The 20,527-nt window shown below is 31.6% G+C and overlaps 1 protein-coding gene and 1 long non-coding RNA gene across 3 annotated transcripts; both read left to right on the top strand.

Moving 5' to 3' along the window:
* The first annotated feature begins 245 nt into the window (after positions 1-245).
* Positions 246-1,171, top strand: LOC142531564 (uncharacterized). 2 transcript variants are annotated; one of them, XR_012816328.1, is made up of 4 exons: positions 246-351; positions 472-547; positions 694-781; positions 933-1,171. It is a non-coding gene; the product is annotated as an uncharacterized LOC142531564 (long non-coding RNA). The 2 variants fall into 2 exon arrangements; XR_012816327.1 differs by having other exon boundaries at positions 332-547.
* Positions 1,172-14,934: 13,763 nt separating this feature from the next.
* On the top strand, positions 14,935-17,637 carry LOC142531594 (protein C2-DOMAIN ABA-RELATED 4-like). The gene is made up of 3 exons (XM_075637788.1): positions 14,935-15,202; positions 16,442-16,537; positions 17,196-17,637. Exons 1-3 carry the CDS (start codon positions 15,092-15,094, stop codon positions 17,484-17,486), a joined length of 498 nt encoding a protein of 165 aa, XP_075493903.1. The 5' UTR covers positions 14,935-15,091; the 3' UTR covers positions 17,487-17,637.
* The last annotated feature ends 2,890 nt before the right edge of the window (positions 17,638-20,527 follow it).

Genomic DNA, 20,527 nt, shown 5'->3' on the forward strand with positions numbered 1-20,527 from the left:
GCCTAAATCGAGATAATTATTTTTGAACTACAGAATGACACCAGTGGTTTACTTAATTAAACAACTTATTTATTATAATATAATAATATCTAATATCATTTAAAAAATATCTATATATATGATATAGACAATTTACTTTCTAATGCAACCTTTTTTTTTATGTCTAACATATATTAGATAATCATATTTTCTTTTACACCCCATCTTTCTACGAATGAAGAAAGTTTGTTACAGAAAGTTAAAAGCATTTATTATTCTTACCAACCCTACAAATTAAATCTATTATCTTTGCCACAATTCATCCATTCCGCGTGCCTTGCCATGTTTATATATTATCTACTATGAGTAAAAGTACTCCAGGCCTGATATATTTTCAAAATAAATGATTAAATCTTGTGCAAAAGTTCATATATAATTCTCCAAAAACTTTTATTTCTTGTTTATTTAATCTTTTATTCTCTCTTACTTCAGGGTTTCGATCTTGAAAATTTCACAGAGATGGATGAACCACCAAAACATGCGTATGCATATCCCTATCCTGCTCAAGGTGAATTATATTTCGAAAAAACAATGTTTTCGTCTTTCTTTTTACGTATCAGAACCACATAATTACACTACCAGAAGGATTTTTCGAAAGGGATTTTGATTAAACTTGAAATGATTTGTTTTAGTACTTAATTTTAATTCATGCAGGTCAATATCAAGGCCCGCCAGTGATGGCACCGCCACAGTATTATGCGGCACCGCCTCCCCGGAGAGAAACTGGTTTTCTTGAAGGATGGTAAGTACCTCGATACCTTCCTCTCAACACGAGAAAAATAAAATTTATGAATCTATTGAAACCAAAAGGTTTAATTTTGTTGTAGAATGTTTATATATTTCGATGTTTTTGATTTCATTTATTTTGACTCGAATATGATAATTCATGCCAGTCTCGCTGCTTTGTGTTGCTGTTTCCTGATTGATGAGTGCTGCTGCGATCCTTCCATCATCTTCTTATGCTGAGAAGATTTCATTGTGAAAATTAATTATGGGTTTTGCTCATAATTAATTATGATATTTATTGCATTATTATGTAAAATGCTTGAGTTTATTCAACGTTATTATATTAACATGTGGATTTTGTAATTTTACGTTTATTTTTCATCATATAATTAGTCCAATTATGTTATGTTCGTCTATTAAAATAGATTTTATGATCGATTATATGCTTATTTTTCGTAGTATACGTACAATGCAACAATGCCCTCGCGCATTAAATATTACTGGGATAACATATATATATATATATATATATATATATCAAACGATGGGGACAGAAACCCGTAAATCAATCACTTTCACATAAGCCAAAAAATATAGTTTGGTAAGTGAAATTTCTTTCACATAAGCCAAAAAATATAGTTTGGTAAGTGAAATTTTCAGAATATTTGATTGATTTACGGGTTTCTGTCCCCATCGTTCGAATTTCTGATAAAAAGCGACAAGGAAGAGTGACTTCATGCATACATTTGAAAATTTATCGGATTCATGATTTACCAAAATACGATAAGGAAGAATGACTTTACGCCACCCAAGGTTAAAACTTTCCCGTGACATATGATGCGAAATTGGCTCCATCAGGGGCGGAGTTACAATACTTTTCATTTGGGCTCCAAATTTTTTTTAAAAATTTTATGTGTAAATGCTACAATACTTTTCATTTGGGCTCCAAATTTTTTTTAAAAATTTTATGTGTAAATGCTACAATACTTTTCATTTGGGCTCCAAATTTTTTTTAAAAATTTTATGTGTAAATGCTACAATACTTTTCATTTGGGCTCCAAATTTTTTTAAAAATTTTATGTGTAAATTTTTGTATAATTTTAGATAAATTTGATATTAGCTCGGATAGATCAATTTAAAATATTAAAAAAATTTAGAGTTTAAAATTCTAGCCCGCGTAAAATTGGATTATTGGCTCCGCCACTGGGGTCCATACAAGAATAAATATTTAGAACAAGCGTCTTCTAGTCCCGGCCACATGCGTAAACTGTAATTCCATGCTAGAACAACCTTGGCATCTATTCTATACATGCCAACATTCTTTGGGGCATCTGGCACTTATGTAATGAAATAGTCTGGAACAACATTTCATTTTCCGCAATTCGGATGATTACATATACCATTGACACACTTAATGAATGGCTTGCTGTAAAAACGTTAGAAAAACAAGCAAACCATCAGCCGAACATGCGCACATATGTGGTCTAGAGGAAACCCATGGAAGACTTCTTCAAATGTAACGTGGATGCGGGTTTTAGTACCGATAAAAGATCATTTGTGGTTGGTATGTTAATCAGGGACTCAAATGACTCCTTCAAAATTTGCAGAACCGGTCTCCACTATGGAGCAACACTTGTAAAGGAACCAGAAGCACTTGCAATCCATGAAGCTCTAAGCTGGATAAAAGATATGGACTACGACAAGGTAATAGTGGAAACAAACTCAAAGATATCATCAGATGCAATTTGGCCTCACTATCACAGCATGTCGTTCTATCATCAGGAATCAGAGTTCACTCCAAGTTGAACAAGTTAGGAGACAAGCAAATAGAGCCGCTCTTACATTTTCAAGTTTAATATAAGTTCTCAATGTTGTGTGTGTATATAATAATAATTGTAAGAACCGATTTTTTCAACCTTTTAATTAATCATGTATAAGGAAATCTTAGAGCATGTGATATTTTTGTATAGGACCTTCATAGTGGAGAATATTGTATATGAGAATAAATTGGAAAATACAAGATCAAGTCATTAAATTAGGCATATCAAGGCATATTTTCAAATTTGGGAATATATTGCAAGATTGAGATATCTACAAGATCTAAAGGAAATCTTAGAGCATGAGATGATAATCAAATTTTTGAATTTGATATCCTATGCCTAATGGGTGTGATGCTTGAATACAAGGAAGCTTTCAAGGTAATTAGAAGTAAATCAACTAAGTTGCTAAGAAAATTATCCCATCCCTTGCACCCAGATTTTCGAGCAAATTGAGAGCAATGAATTGAGGTATAAATCTCACAAATTAGGCATCTAAATTTCGAAAAAATAAGCAAGGAGATTTGGAGTCAATATTGTAAGATTGAGGCAATTTTTAGCATGATTTAGATACCATACTTAGTCCCCTACTCCTCCCCTATAAATACCACATCAAAGCCTAGCATTCCCTACACAAGATTTTCGAAATTTCCCTTGATGAAATTCTCGAAATTCAGCAGCTCTCGTAGCCGAAGCTCTGCCCGAAAATCGTCCCGAAGTTAGCCTAAAAATCGAGCCGAAGCGCTGCCCGGACGAGGAGCGAGAAGCGACCTAAATCCCGAAGCCAAGGATCCACGTTTTTTAGCATCCAAACATAGTAAGTGGGCTGTTTTAAATATTTAAACTTCCAGAGTATGCATGTGTTCGTTTTGTTGTTTTAGAAAAGTACGGTCGAGCACCGTCGTTCTGTCTATACGTTTTTATGAAATTTTGGTACGTTATGTGTTGACACTGTGAGGATTCCCTGAAAATAGGTGGAATTCCAACATATGGCCCTTCACGTTGGATAGAACCGTTTTATGGCCCCGCCCCCTTAGAGAATTAAAACTTAGGGACTGACGTCAGTAAACCGTTAAAGGTGAAAAATCGCAGTGTTGTTACGATATGAGTACGATGTTACGATTATGAAAAAGCATGATGTATTTATATGTTATTTTCAAAAATGTTGTAAAATTTTTATGATGTGTTCGATATCTCCCGCTTGCTGAGTATTTCCCAAAATATTCACCCCCTTACAATCTGTCCCAGAGAAATCCGCGGAGGAAATCGAGAAGGATGAATCGGACCAGTTTTGGGGCTGGTGAATCCGAGACTTCAAGATTTTAGATTAAGTGTAACTTTTAAATTTAGTTTTACGTTTCCGCAATCAAACTCTGTCGTTTTTGAGATTTTGTTATTGTAAAGACAATGGTTATTTCTTTGAGATTATGATTCATAAACTGATTTCGATTTATACTCTACTACAAATGCTTGTTGTTTCGATTGTGTGATTGTTAAATAACGTCGGTATCAATCCCGAGTCTCGGGACGTGACAATAATAATTAGTTTGAAATACCTTTTGAGTTAGGTTGTTTGAGTTATTTTAGTTAATATGATTTTTTTAGTACGTAGTGGTATTTTCGATATTGAAAAATAACTACTTGAATTCATGATATAATTATAATATAATAAATTCTTCTAAAAATAAGTAATTTACATAATTTAGATCTTAAAAAAACTTCTAACCGATCAATTGATATATGAATAATGCTAAAGATACAATTAAAATATTGTTACAATGATATTTACAACTATTATATTGCAAGATTTTATATTCAATATAAAGTGAGATTTTGACGGACTAAATTTTCGGATTGAATTTTTTGTGTTATATAAATTGATTTACAAATATGAATATAAACTAGCGTCACTCTCGATCTACAATGACAAATTAAAATACAAAACGCGTTTGCCTTTTACACGTCACGTTTGCACCCACTCCAATCCCTTGAAAACATAAAGCTGCGGAGCCAATTTCAAACGACAAAATTCTTGGTCTTATTATAGAATTATGAGTGCAAAATTAACCTCATCAAATAGGTATTTTCTAACTTATTATGTTGTGCGCATATACATACACACATATATAATTTTATTTTCAAAATAAATGAAATGGTCTCATATGATCTCAAAAAACTCGTAACTTTTTTCCAAGAGATGTCCGAGTTGGTGAAATATGTGGACGTTTGACAAAAGTTTTGTGTTAAATAATTTAAGACTTTTTGGACAAAATTACTAGATTTGAATTGCTTATAATCATGTACTTTTGTATTAAGTTTTATGGTTAAACAACATTAAAATAAAGACTAAATTACATAAATTTTGTGTACTCCACAAAAAAATGTTTTTTTAGTATTATAATATGGCAAAAACTTGTGTGAGACGGTTCACGGGTCGTATTTGTGAGACGAATCTCTTATTTAGGTCATCCGTGAAAAAGTATTACTATTTATGCTAAGAGTATTACTTTTTATTGTGAATATCGGTAGGATTGACTCGTCTCATAGATAAAGATTCGTGAGATCATCTCACAAGGGACTTAATCAATAAATATTATTTAAACTACTATTGTTTTATTTTTGTCAAGATATCCAAAAATTGGAGATTCTGGTAAAAACAAATATCACAACATTTATTCGTAAACGACTATAATTCATTACTTCAAAAATTCAAATTACTAGAATCTATTGTCGAAAACATACAAGCCTAAGCAATGACATAATTGTATTATTAATTATTATAAACTTCAAATAAGGTATTTTTGGAGGTTTTTTTGAATCAATTCCCCTAAACTTAATCTTTCGATCCAGCTAAATTAATTTAATCCATACATGATTTACAATTTAATATACTAAAAAAAATTTAAAATTCAGTCGAAACAATTAATTTGATATTGGTTTTCCTACATAGTAACAATTCATATCCATAATTTCAATTTAATAATCAATAAATATTAACATAATAAATATTGGCCCCGACATGCAAAGTTATATGGCAAAAACTAGTGTGAAATGGTATCAAGGGTTCTATTTTGTGAGACGGATATCTTATTTGGGTCATCCATGAAAAAATATTACTTTTATGTTAAGAGTATCGGTAGGGTTGATCCGTCTCACAGATAAAAATTCGTGAGACCGTCTCACGAGAAACCTAATCAAGTTGTATCCACAAATGACCAAACATTCTTTCTATAATTGTTAGGCTTTCATAGTTTACAAAAATGAAAAGAATATAAATGTTTAAACGTTGTTTAAAATGTTATCCTATACATTCATTAAAAGATTTAATCAATTTACAGTCAAATTATATATATAAAAAAAAGATATATACTAGATTAAAAATGTAATCGGTACATTTTCACTCGCAACTCGGCGTTTGGTCTAGTCTTAGATAAAAGTACTACTTGATCCTCGTATTGTTAATTATTATATACTTTAATTTTTTTAAAAATTAATTTTCCACGACAAAAAGACTCACATATTTTTATCTATAAGACATGTTAGCTCTATTCATATTTACAATAATAGATAATAATTTTAATATAAAAAATAATATTTTTAATGAGTGATCCAAATTGGAGGTCCGTCTCACAAAATTGACTCGTGAGAATATCTCACAAAGTTTTTGTGCACTTCCTATATAACATATGCAGCCCTATGTAATTATCATCACTGAGACTGAGAGTACACATATTATTTAAATGGGGGTATGTGTGTTATAAGTACAATAACACAAATATGAGATTATTTTATGGGTCAATTTTGTGAGATAAATTTCTAACTCGACCCAAAATATGAATAAATATTACTTTTAATGTGAAAAATATTACTTTATATGGTAAGTATGGACTTAGTTGAGCTGTTTAATGTATAAAAATCTTTGACCCCATTTCATATGAGATTTACTTGCACAATATTTATATTTAGAAAAAATTATATTCTTTGGAGAAATAATATTTAATACTACTTTTAATATGTGTAAATGAATTGTTGATTAAAAAAATTGCAATTAATAATTTAATCAATAAAATATTAACAAATTTGTTTTTTCATATCCTAATAAATATCCTATTTTAATTTTGATAAAAAAAAAAGTGATAAAGTGAAGATCAAAGAAATTATGATAAATGAAGATTTAAAAATACACGAAATCCTGAATTCGCCCATGATCATATTAATGTTATATTTTAATTATTAAATGATAATTTGAAAGATTATTATTTCTTTGCAATCCACGTCAGAATTTTTCGTTTATTATTATTATTATTATTATTATTTGGAAGAATATAATTTGTACCCTTCCCACATTCATCGTACCATACCCCGTTACTCGTCTCTCTCCCGAAAACCATAACCTCTCCGATAAACAGAAATGGGAGGTGATATCTTCCACCGGCGGCCATCCTACGTCTCCGCCAGCGTGACACCGTCGTGTGTTCCGGTGAACGAAGAATACTCCCGCATCCAGACCACCCAATACAAGTGTCCGAATCTGAACCGTCGACTGAGGAAGCTCCTCGGCAAGATCGGCATTTATGGGAATCGGAAGCCCATCACCTTCCAATACGACCCCGTCAGCTACTCGAAGAACTTCGACGATGGCTTCCGCCGGGATGATGAATAAGTGAGGTGTCAGTGTTCGAATATGTAAATTTAGGAGTCACTGATTTATTCTCTTTAATATCATTTTCTGGTTCTTGTTGTTTCAAAAATTTCGGATCACTTTTCTTAAGGTTTATCAGTTTCTTAAGTATAATGTTTATAACAATCTTATTGTAATGCAGTAAGAAATTGGTCGCAAGATAATATATAATCCGAGCGCTCTTTTTCGACATGAACGATGAGATTCAACATCTTTACATCATTTCATGTTTTGTTCAAATTTACTATAATTCGAGTTAAAAAATAACTATATCATTCTTATTTTTCAATTTACCGTCCTTCCAACGAGCCAAAGCCATATCTATTTAAAGTTAAATTTTTGAAGCTCTATAGCTGGAATATATTAAAATAACGACCAAATCTTTTCTTCCTATAATCAAGCTGGGTTATATAACTAAAACTTTGAGAATGTCAACTTAAATTATTTTTAGAAGTTCCAGTGAATTTGAATTTGAGTGACAAATGTATATTCTTCAAAAAAATTGTATATATAATATAAAATTTAACTGGATCAAAATAATGTAATAAATATTTGAAGGCAAAAATTTGTGTGAGACGGGTCTCACGGGTCGTATTTTATGAGACGGATATCTTATTTGGGTCATCCATGAAAAATATATTACTTTTTATGCTAAAAGTATTACTTTTTATTGTGAACATCGGTAGGATTGACACGGCTCACAAATAAAGATTCGTGAGACCGCCTCACATGAGACCTACTCATATTTGAATACTTATGAAATGTATAGTTTTTTTATTACAAAATATGTATGATTTTACCTTAACTAGTTCCAACTATAATTTATCTTTTGTCTGCGGGAGAAGAATATCGATAATTTTTAAGGATAATTTTATTTTAGAAAAAAAAATACTCTCTGTTTGGATAGGATTATTTTCTTGAATTTTGGAATTATTTCCTAAATATGGCAGTTATATATATATACATATATATATATATATTATATATATATATATATATGCATGCTATTATACTATCTTCCTTATGGCCCAAACGGGCCTTTCGGGTATCTTGTTCTGTCCTGGGCCCAAGGCTATAAACCCAAAAGCAGTGTGTTAAGACGTTGGAACTACAAAAATCTAAGCTCGGTGCATTGTGTACTATTATTTCATCCGATTCAAAGAATGTTATTTTATATAATTAATGATTAAAATTAGTAAGTGTTGATATTTTAATAATATTTAAAATTATTGATATAATAAAATGAATATATTAAAATTTTAATTACTATTATAAAAAAAATTTAAATAAAAATATTTATGTCATTTGAGATAAAAATCAAATGATGATAACTATATTTTGTCGTTAAATTGACTTATTATTTTGATTAAGTGGAACTACGGTTAATAACAAGAAAATAAAAAATATTTAAATAATAATATTATTTTGTTTACCTTGATTTTACACAATAATAAATATTTTTCAAAAATTTCAGATTTTTTGTCTTTTATTAGATGAATACATTTTGATTAAAAAAATAATTATTTTTAGGACATATTAAAATATTTATATTAAATTTCTATTAATATACATATTTTAAAATTCTATTGAGATACATAATAATATTAACAATTTATGGACACTTTTTATTAAAAAAATTTAAAAATGTAATTCTAAGGTCCTGTAATTAATTATCTGGTAATTTGACATAATTAGAATAATTATTGAGTTATAAATTAAAATAATTATTTATTGAGTTATAAATTAAAATAATTATTTATGCCAATTAAATTCAAGAAGTCTGTTAAAAATATGTATTTTGAATATCGGAGAATTTAACGATATAAAATACATATAGAATTTAAATAACACACGAGAGCAAAAATAAATACAGACCGGGATAAATGGGCTTGATCAATTACTATTTTAGTAACCCAATACACTATATATATATATATATATATATATATATACGCACACACACATATACATATACATATAGATACACACAACTTATCTTTAGAGTGAGAGAAGTAAGAGAAGGAAAAAGAAAAGAAAGAAGAGAACCCCAAATTCCCGCAACCCTTGGAGCAGCTGCGGAAAAATCGCGATATCTCCTCTGTCCGGCGTGGACATCTCGATCGGTCTGAAGGGTTGTCTTCCTAACATTCTAAGTTTCGATTCAAGCCATAAATCGCGAATTTTGAGTAAGGATACAAGTAGATCGAAGCTGCTGTTCCGGTGCTCTGTTTCTGCGCGAATTCTTTTGGTTTTTGGGTGAGAGTTTTTGTGTTGCTGTGATTTTTGTAACTTGAATTTGTAGAAATGATATAAACAAACTTTGTAGTGCTTTATGTTAGCTGTTTATATCCACTGGAAAATGAGTTTTTTATTAGAAACGGATTTGTTATGATTTTTCTACTAAAATGTATATATATAAATACATTATTTTCGAGAAAAATCTATAATGTATAGTGTTCAAAATATCATTAAACCAAGATTTTCGACTAATTTATAATATTTGGGGCACTACAACAAAAATGGCTTTCCGAAGCCCATAATGCACGCTGCAAAGTTGCAAGAGGTTAAAAGCTCAAGATTTTACGCGGCGTGCATGTGCACGCTGTTAATACTATTATCAACGGCGTGCATATATATGTTGTTAATACACTTTTCCGCAGCGTGCAAAGTACGCCGTTAATAGTAAAAAAAAATATTTACGACGGTTTTTGACAAAACCGTTGCAAATCAGCGACGGAAAAAAACCTCAAACCCGTTGCTAATTCAGCGACGGTCTTTAAATTTAGCGACAGTTTTAAAATTTCGCGACAGTTCTAAAACCGTCGCTAAAGTTTGCGCAAAAATAAAAAAAATTTACTTTTATAATTTAATAAATTTTTATAAAAACTAACAATACAACTATAATATTAATACTCATTCTCTTAATTAACAATTAAAAAATTAACTATAAATTGAAACAAAAACACGTATTTAAATCGAAAATAAAATCGTATAAATAGAGAAAAATTTTAAGAAAAATTTTAAGTGATGTGAAGTAAAATGAAACGGATAAATAGGGAATTTGCGATTTTTTGCGACGGTTGTTTATTAAACCGTCGCCGATGTATGTATATTAGCGACGGTTAATGAAAACCGTCGCCGATTTAAAATCGGCGACGGTTTCTTTGAAACCGTCGCTAATATAGCGACGGTGTTACAAAACCGTCGCTAATTTATGTATATTAGCGACGGTTAATGTAAACCGTCCCGATTTAAAATCGGCGACGGTTTCTTTGAAACCGTCGCTAATATAGCGACGGTTTTACGCAACCGTCGCTAATTTAAAAATTCGAACTCATTTTCTGCCGTGAATAATACCATTGACGGCGTGCTATTAATGTACGCCGTTAATGTTTGAACATAATTTTTTTTTTAAAAATTTTTTTAAAAAAATGATTTACTTTTAACAGCACACATAAACATGCACGCCCTTAATATTATTATTAACAGCGTGCATTTATTGTGCACTACGGATAGTCTGCGGATATTACTATCCGCAGCGTGCTTATAATGCACGTCGTCAATAGTAATATCTACAGCGTGCTTATAATGCACGCCGTTAATAGTATCAAGTTACTATCCGCAGCGTGCTTTTAATGCACGTCGTCAATAGTAATATCCGCAGCGTTCTTTTAATGCACGCCGTTAATAGTATCAAGTGCAACACTATTAACGGCGCACATATGGGTGCACGCCGTGAAAGGTAGTATTCGCAGCGTGCTTTTAATGCACGCTGTTGATGACGTGCTGCGGTAAATCATTTTTCTTGTAGTGGGGGAGTTTTTTTGTGAAGGAACTTTGGACTAAATCCAAACGAGCGTAGGTTTAGAATTTGTGTATAATAAATTGTACAAGAAATATGACTTCAAGAAATAGTAGACAAGGATTATATATAGTAATCATAATTAACTAAGAAATCGACGGTAATATATTGATTGAGTAGGTCTCTTGTGAGACGGTCTCACGAATATTTATCTGTGAGATGGGTCAACCCTACCGATATTCACAATGAAAATTATTACTCTTAGCATAAAAAATATATTTTTTCATGGATGAGCTAAATAAGAGATACGTCTCACAAAATACGACTCGTGAAACCGTTTCACACAAGTTTTTGCCATATTGATTTACAAAGCATGTTTTGTAAACGAATTAATCCTGTTTTTTAGTTTAATTTAAATAATTAAATCGAAAATTACGTCATTTAATTAGAATCACTAAACCCCACAAAAATAAATTGTGTTATATTTAATTTAATTGTGGTGACGAGAGTCAAAACAAGTAGGCTGTGATAGCTAAATCAGAAGACATTATAATAAGCAGAAGCTCTCGTATCGTTTTAACAGAAGCAGTACTTTTCGAGTACTTAACGGCTTAGAAAAGCATAATCATATCTTATAAAAGCAGAAGCAGAACTTAGTTTGAACAAAAAGAACTTAACGTCTTTTGTTTGATAGTTTCAAGTCTTAAATATTACCGTTACTTTACCTGGTACTAGTATTAATTGCACCATTAATGCTGTACAAAGACATTTAACGCTCCGTACTAGTTTTGGTATGAAACAAAGAGTGATTATTCTAAAGTATTCTGCATGACCCTTTTTAGGTATTAAAGCTGATTCTACTCAGAAGTCAAAGAAGCCGTTTTGTTTATAGACGTTGGATTCAAAGTTTTCTATATATAGGGATCAATCCTATATAGAAAACAACGATCTTTTTTTTATCAAGCAACACATTATATATCCAACATTATTTTGAGCAAATCAAAGAACTACTCGTTATCTTCAAAAGCTCAACATACGAAAAAGCAGCACACTCGTTATAGCCTTTATCTGATCTTCTGAGATCATGTTGTGCTGATGTTTCGTTATCTCTTCACAAGCTTTACACTTTACTACATCTTGTTGAGAAGAGTATGTAATCTGGGAAAGAGTCTTTTCCAGAATTTTATTGTATTCGTATTACTGAGTTGTGAAGCTAAAAGTTTCAGTAGGCTAAGGGTAAGTCATATTGAAGTGAGTGTATACAAAAGTTGTATATAATAGCCAAAGTCTTTTAGTGATACTTTCTGGAAACAGAAGAAGGGGAGACGTAGAAGATTTGATCTTCGAACTTACAAAAACAACTACTGTCTACTGCCTACTATTTTATTGTTTTCACCCTCATACTATCAGCTCGTTTTCGCACTTATTATTGTGATCTGCTGGATATTTATTCGAACAAGATAAGTTATAATCTCTAACATGATTCTAGCACCTTTTGCAAAAACGTCCAACAAAGAAACGAGTTTATTCACTCTCCCTCTAAACTCTCTATCGATCCCCAACAAATTGGCAGAAAGCCCCTTTGTAGTTATTTTTCCTTTTCTTTCACGGGAAAGAAAAAGCAACTTATAATTTTTTTTAAAGAAAAAGCGCCTAAAATAATTTTGAGATTTATTGCTTGTAATTACTATATTAAAATTGAAATTTCAATTTTCACACATTAAACATTTAGCAATTAAAAAATATCATATATAAATTGATAGCGATCTTCATTTTTTTTCCTTTCTCGGTTGCTAATTAATGAAGGTAAAAGCTTTAGTTTTAACGAATCATGTGTAAATGAGGTATTACAGTTGAGTTAAAAAAAAACCTCTTATAAGATTGTCTCAAATGTCAATTTTGTGAAACAAATTTATGATCCGACAAAACCCGTAACAAATATTAATTTTTTTATGTACGAACTATCATTATTTTTCACTGTAAAAATATTATTTTTTATTAGTTATATTAATGAAAAAATATTGTGTTACATATACTGATTTGAGTAAAAAATATTCGGTTTTTTACGTTCAAATAATTACTTTTCATTGCAAAAATATCATTTTTTGTCTCTTGATTAGGTTAAGAAAAAATATTGTTTAATATATGTTGATTCGAGTGAAAAATATTAATTTCTATGTCAAAAATAAATTGTATAATATACACTGATGTGAATGAAAATGATTATTTTTTTATGTCAATATTATTATTTTTCACTGCATGTATGAAGTGACTCGATCTGTTTCACGAATATAGATTCTGAAACCATGAAACCTACTAAAAAATACATAAGATACATAAAATTATGTACACACAGACACACACACATATATATACCATTCTATTAAGTTTGAAATACTTAAAGTGACTAACTTTGGTATTATGGTCTGTTTTAATAATTATATATATTAATAAAATATTAAAATTTTAATGTAAGTTATATGTAGTTCAATGGATATAGTCATTGTTTTTTTGAAATTAAGTTATAGGTTCAATTCTTATTAAGGTCATTTTTTTATTCTTTTATTTTTCTATTTATTTTTTAATTTATATATCAAAATTACAGTATAGTCACTCGCTCTTTCTTATAATTATATTTTGATCCTCATTTAAATATAAACCAAATTAATTATTAAAAATATTATAAAAGCATGCAACCGTGCGTCGATGAACTAGTATATATAACCGTACTTATTCCAACAATTGCAATTATTTTAACTATTGAGAATCTAACTCATGATATAAATTTTGATAATATTTATAAAAAATTATAGTATATGATAATACGTCCAACCCAAATTTTCTAAATGATGTGACCGTCAATGAGTCAAGTTTAGATTGATAACGAAAATTATTGCTTCTCAATCATTCGGAATAACATTTATATTATTATTATTATTATTATTATTATTATTCATGAGGATAATATTCCTGATATGTTACAAAACGATTATATCACATATAATTTAAAAATCAAAATATACTACAACAAGACACCATAAAATTTTGAAATACTAATAATAATATCTCTTACTTAAATGATTAATTATAAAAAAATATAAAAACCTATTTATAAATATCTGACTCTAGTATAGTTTGTAAATTCTATACGCAAAAATTATTTAGCACGTAAAATATATAAAAAAAAATTGTATATTCACAACTTATGTACAAGATCAACTTCGATGGTTTGACTTATTGTAGCCACACAAGTAAATGTAAGCATCTTTCAACCTTTCTCGATCGGGGTAGCTACTTATCTACGTTATGTTGTATACCATCTATGATTCGTGTGAAGTATATTTCTCACTAAAATATACGTTATGAATTTAGACGTTTACAATCATCTCCTTTAAATCTTTAATTATTCATGCACATAGTTCGATTACTCGATTTACTATATGGGTAAAGATCTCTTACCCAAATAGGATTCCCATTTCTTATTAAACTTTTTATATGAAAATACACAAAAGTTTTCAACAAATCAAGCCGCTATTATTGCCCGAGTCAACTAATGCGTGCCCCATACCTTCTTTTGACGGGGAAATTGGTCAAATAATTTTGATATTTGTTTAAAAGGAAACGATCGTATTTCAAATATATTCGAGGAGATCATTTTTTCTTTAAAAAAAGTTGATTGAAGAGGTCATTTTTTTAAACAACTGATTGAGGTTTAAAAAAATACCCCTCTTTTGACATACAGTTTTTATTAGATTTTTTTTTTGAGAAAATATACTAATTGGACTTTGCCAATTGCAAATAAATAACAAGGAAGAAGTCAAACTTTGGGGTATTAATTGATGGAACCCCACACTAATAATTTCTAGAATAGAATACAATATTTTGACATTACATTTATATCCCTTCTCGCTATAAAATCTCTCATACCAATTCCATTTATCCAAAATTTTCAGAAAGGTTTTTGTTTTGTTTTGTTTTTATATTTCTTATTTTTACCGTAATATATATATATATATATAATCTGTAATGGAGCATTTGTTGGGTTTGCTGAGGATTAAAGTGCTGAGAGGGATAAACCTTGCTATAAGAGATTCCTGCAGCAGCGATCCTTACATGGTGGTTAGGTTTGGCAAACAGGTTAGTTAATCCATCATTTCTCTCTTGGTTCTTCTTCTTTTTTTTAAAAAAAAAATCTTGGGATTTTCAGTTCTTGGATTTTTTTTTTGGGGTTTATATATGTATACATCAAATATATGAAATCTTCTGTGTATGATTTGATCTTGATTCATGTTAAATGAGTTTGTGTTAAGAATCTTGGTCTTGATCTGTTTTTTTTTCAGCACAAAGTCATTAAATATATCATTGATTGCTTATTTGACTCTGATAATTTCCTGTGCGTCATAAAATCTATATTATACATGTTAAAATATATCTAAACAAAATAAAAAGAAACAATGACATTTTTCCCTTCATTTTAAAAAGGATCAAAACTATCTTTCAATATATATATATATATAATAAAAATTGTGTGAGACGGGCTCACGGGTCATATTTTATGAGACAGATATCTAATTTGGATCATTCATAAAAAATATTACTTTTTATGCTAAGAATATTATTTTTTATTGTGAATATCGTTAAGGTTGATCCGTCTCACAGATGAAGATTCGTAGACTGTCTCACAAGAGACCTACTCAACTATGTTTGCAGTATGTATATTTTGAGTAATAAAAAAGATGAAAATTATATAGAAAAAAATCGGAAGCAAACCAAAATTGACAAGTTATACAACTAAATCTCAAAACTTGTCAAAATTTATAAGACTAAAAATTGCAATATTTCGGTTTTTTAAAATAATCACAATATTAATACAGAGTAATTTATACGTGGGGAAGTTGTTGAAAAATTCCCAATCAAAACATTTCTTTGGGTTCACTCCCTATCCACAAAATTGTGGTACTATGTCATACAAAATGTGGTACACTTCATGTGGAAATGTGGTACTAAAAAAGTATCCAGGGACTGAACACAAAAAAAATCGACGGCTGAGAACTTAAGGACCAATTTTCGTTTGACAAGCAGTGATAATGTCAAATTTTACGTATAGTTTTTTTTTAATAAAAAAATTTGATTTTATTCCTAGATATTTTATATCGGGCCCTCGACATAACTAATGGGAAACTTGGGAGAACAACTTGGTCAAAGTTTTATTTAAAAAATAAACAATATCCCAGTGGAATGAATTATACATGATTTTGAGGAATCTTTCTGGATTAACAATAATTGACTTATGATAACACTAAAATGTTTGTGTCAGAATAAATTAATATCCCTTACTGCAAATTCCTGAATCATTCGTGTAAATGTAATATTCAGAAACTAAAGACTCGCGTGGTGCAAAATAATCTCAATCCTGAGTGGAACGAAGAGCTTACGCTATCCATTTCGGATTCCACTATTCCTATCAAAGTGGTAATTTCTTATTCTTTATTTATGATTATTCTTTATTTGAGTTAGAGGACAAATTGAGTCTTGACTCGGAGACTTCGACTGTTAGATGAGCTAAGCAAACAAGTTTAGGAACGTTAAACAAAAATCTATGGTGACGATGATACTCATGAGCAGTGTTAGTTGACCGAATTAAACGTAATTAAAGGCGTTTAATTAAGTGTATTTATTTTTATTTTATTTTTTATTTTGAAGGATATGTCTTTTACTTTTTTTATTTTAAAATAATAAATTAGGTTTATAATTTAAATGTTTATTTTTAAATTTTAATTATGATGAAACATGTTTGATAATGATTTGACAAATATTTAGCATTTTTTAATGTGGTCTAGTTGCAAAAACAAATAAAGATTGCAATTTAGAAATTTTTATGTTTTTATAAATATGAGAAATAATACAGACTTAAATTTATCATATTTATGTATTATTTTATCTATTTATTGGTTTGAGATAATTACAATTACACTAAAAATAAAAAACGATTTTTCACGCTTAAATCTGTGCTAATCTCGCTTAAACTTGAAAAGCTTGGAGCTCGACATCCGCTCTTCGGTACGCTTCACGCTTTTTAGAACCTTGCTCATGAGAGTCGGATTTCATTTTCTCACTAATTGTGTTTCAGCAAGTATACGATAAAGATTTATTCACGCCAGATGACAGAATGGGTGATGCTGAATTCGACATCAAAGAATTCGTAGAAGCTGTAAAAATGAGACTGGAAAATGTTCCCGACGGAACTGTGTTCACAAAAATTAAACCAAACAGGGAAAACTGCTTAGTTGAAGAAGCTTCAATTGTTTGGGAGAATGGTAAAGTTATACAACATATGTTTCTTAGGCTTCGCAACGTCGAACGCGGCGAAATCGAACTTCGGCTGCAGTGGATCGATGTCCCGGGATCCCGAGGTTTATAGTTTGTCAAGAAACTTAGTGCGTACTCGAATGTCGCTTCCAATGTTCCAGATTAGGATTAAAGTGTTGTTTTGCATGGGGAAAGGAACCTTTTCTAAATTCTATTTTTGAAAAATAATCATCCTCGAGGAAATTTGGGGAAATGACCTTATCATTTTTTTAAAAAATAAAATAAAAAATCATCTCAAGTGTATTAAATACATGGGAGCCCTTTTTTTTTTTGAAAAAAAATTGTCTGACCAAAGTTATTTTGCTAATTGTGAACGTGAGTGAAACATATTTAATCAATAAAATGTTTATTAATATATCTTTTGGAAATCACGAAATTGATCGTATATTTGGCCTCATTGAAATGGATTCACGTAAATTTTTTTTTTAAAAAAAAAAGAAAGAAAAGAAAATGACTGATACGATACTGGAAAGAGGGAACCAACAGCGGCCCACACGTATGAAAGGAGCACCGAGACAGTTGGTGGATTTTATTAGCCATAAATAATACTAGAAGGAATTGATTGAGCCTTACTGTGTATGCAAACAAATGTTTTGTAAAGTGTAGAAAAGAAACACGATTTTACTTGTAAAGCCAACTTTGTACTGAAGTATAAATAGTGAAATAAAAAGAAAGAAAAGGGTCGAAAAATTTGTTGACTCCAATCTCTGTTCTTCTCTGTCTTCTAAAGTTCTAAACTCCCACGGTGAAGTCTTCTTACGTAATCGGGTAACCGGTCGAGATCAGATCAAGGAAGGGTGCTCTAACATTGGTGCTCTCGTTGAGATGGCGGAAGGAACTAGGTTTGCTCGACTGGAGGAAAATCTAGCAAAGCTCGCTGCACTTCAGGAATCGCAGGCGATTCTTATAGAAAAACAGAATTTGAGTCTCGATTCATTGACGACTTCAGTGAAAGAGCTTACCGTTGGATTGCAAGCACTCGACGGTAAGGTTGAGCAGCAATGGAGACGCAATTCTTCGATGTCCATGTCAACTCCACAACCACATAATGAATCCCGATCGGACACTGCTCGTGAGTTTCCACAATTCTCTAAATCAATGCGTGTGGATATTCCACGTTTTTCTGGAGAAAATCCCTCAGCTTGGGTTGCGCGAATCCAAAGGTACTTTGATTACTACCAAACACCCGAACCTCAGCGCTTAATTGTTTCTTCTTTTCATTTGGATGGGGATGCTTTGGATTGGTTTGATTGGATGAGTCGTAATGGTTTGATTCACGGATGGTCGGAATTTCTAGTTGCGATCAACAAACGTTTTGGTCCGTCCGAGTATGAAGATCATTTTGGAAAGCTTAGTAAGCTCACACAAACAAGGGACTTTGGCTACCTATCAACATCAATTCGAACAACTTGCTAACAATATTCTAGGCGTGCCAGAACATGTTTTAATTAGCTGTTTCGTCTCGGGGTTACGAGGTGATATTCGGAAGGAAACTCAAGTTTACAGGCCACAATCATTAATTCAAGCTATGGGGTTGGCTAAGTTGTATGATGACAAGTTCTCTGATTCCACTATGTTTTATCCTAGTGGGTGTGATAAGGCACCACCTATTATTCCTCGTTCCATGTCAACACCAGGTGCACTTCCCCCGCTACTTCCCATTCCACTAGGGCCAAAGCAACCTTATGCCATAAAAAAACTCACGCGAGCGGAGATGCTTGCTCGACGTGAGAAGGGGCTGTGTTATAATTGTGATGAAAAATTTTTTGTTGGTCATAAGTGCAAAGGGAAATTGTTTTTGTTTGTGACAGAGGAAGATGAGACCATCGAAGAAGGTGGCATCCAGGAGGTATCCTTTAAACAACCTTTTCCGGTCTAGGAACGTGAACTTCCTGAAATTAGTCTTCATGCCATGGCTGGTCAAGTTTGTCCTCGGACTTTACGACTTAAGGGGAGGATCTCGGGGCTACCGGTGCAAACACTAGTTGATGGGGGGAGTACACACAACTTTATTCAAGAACGTCTTGTCAAGTTTTTGAAGATTCCTATTGTTGCTTCATCTCATTTTTCGGTTTTGATTGGCAATGGGGAGACCATGGAGTGTCGAGGTTACTGCCCGAAGACAATTATTCACCTGAATGATGAACCATTTGAGGTGGACTTTTATGTGCTACAGTTGCAGGGGGCAGAGGTGGTTTTAGGGGTCCAGTGGCTTCAGATCTTGGGCCGCATTATCATGGACTATAAGCAGCTCTATATGGAGTTTTTGTATAACGACAAATTAGTTCGCTTACAAGGCGAACCACTGTTACAGGTGCAGGAAGTCCAATCACATCAACTCCGGCGTTTGACACAAACTGAGAGTATTGCTCAATGTTTCCAACTAATTGCTATGTCGGCTTCAGCCCCTGCTGGTACTTCCACTCCTTCGATGCCAGAGTCATTAGCACCTCTCCTACAGTCGTACCAGGATGTTTTCATGGAACCGAACAGCTTGCCACCCCATCGCACCATTGATCACTCTATTCATTTACTCCCCCACGCCAAACCAGCCAATGTTAAGCCTTATAGGTATGCTTACTCGCAGAAGGCTGAGATAGAAAAGCTTGTTACTGAAATGCTTGAATCGGGCATAATTCGCCATAGCCAAAGTTCCTTTTCATCTCCAGTTCTGTTGGTCAAAAAAAAGGATGGAACTTGGCGCTTCTGTGTGGATTATCGAGCCCTTAACCATGTCACAATTAAAGATAAGTTTCCTATCCCTAATATAGATGAACTCTTGGATGAATTACATGGTGCAACTATCTTTTCTAAGCTCGATTTAAGAGCTGGCTTTCACCAAATCCGTGTTAACCCCGTTGACATCCCCAAAACAGCCTTCCGCACCCATGATGGCCATTTTGAATTCCTGGTAATGCCGTTTGGCCTCACTAACGCCCCTTCCACTTTTCAAGCCTCCATGAATCTTATCTTCAAACCATTCCTTCGTAAATTCGTGATCATATTCTTTGACGATATTTTAGTTTACAGTCAATCCTTTCATGATCATCTTATTCATCTCACCACTGTCTTACAGTGCCTGCGAGATAATTC

The sequence above is a fragment of the Primulina tabacum genome, chromosome 17, assembly GCF_025594145.1.
Source record: "Primulina tabacum isolate GXHZ01 chromosome 17, ASM2559414v2, whole genome shotgun sequence".
Lineage (NCBI taxonomy): Eukaryota > Viridiplantae > Streptophyta > Magnoliopsida > Lamiales > Gesneriaceae > Primulina > Primulina tabacum.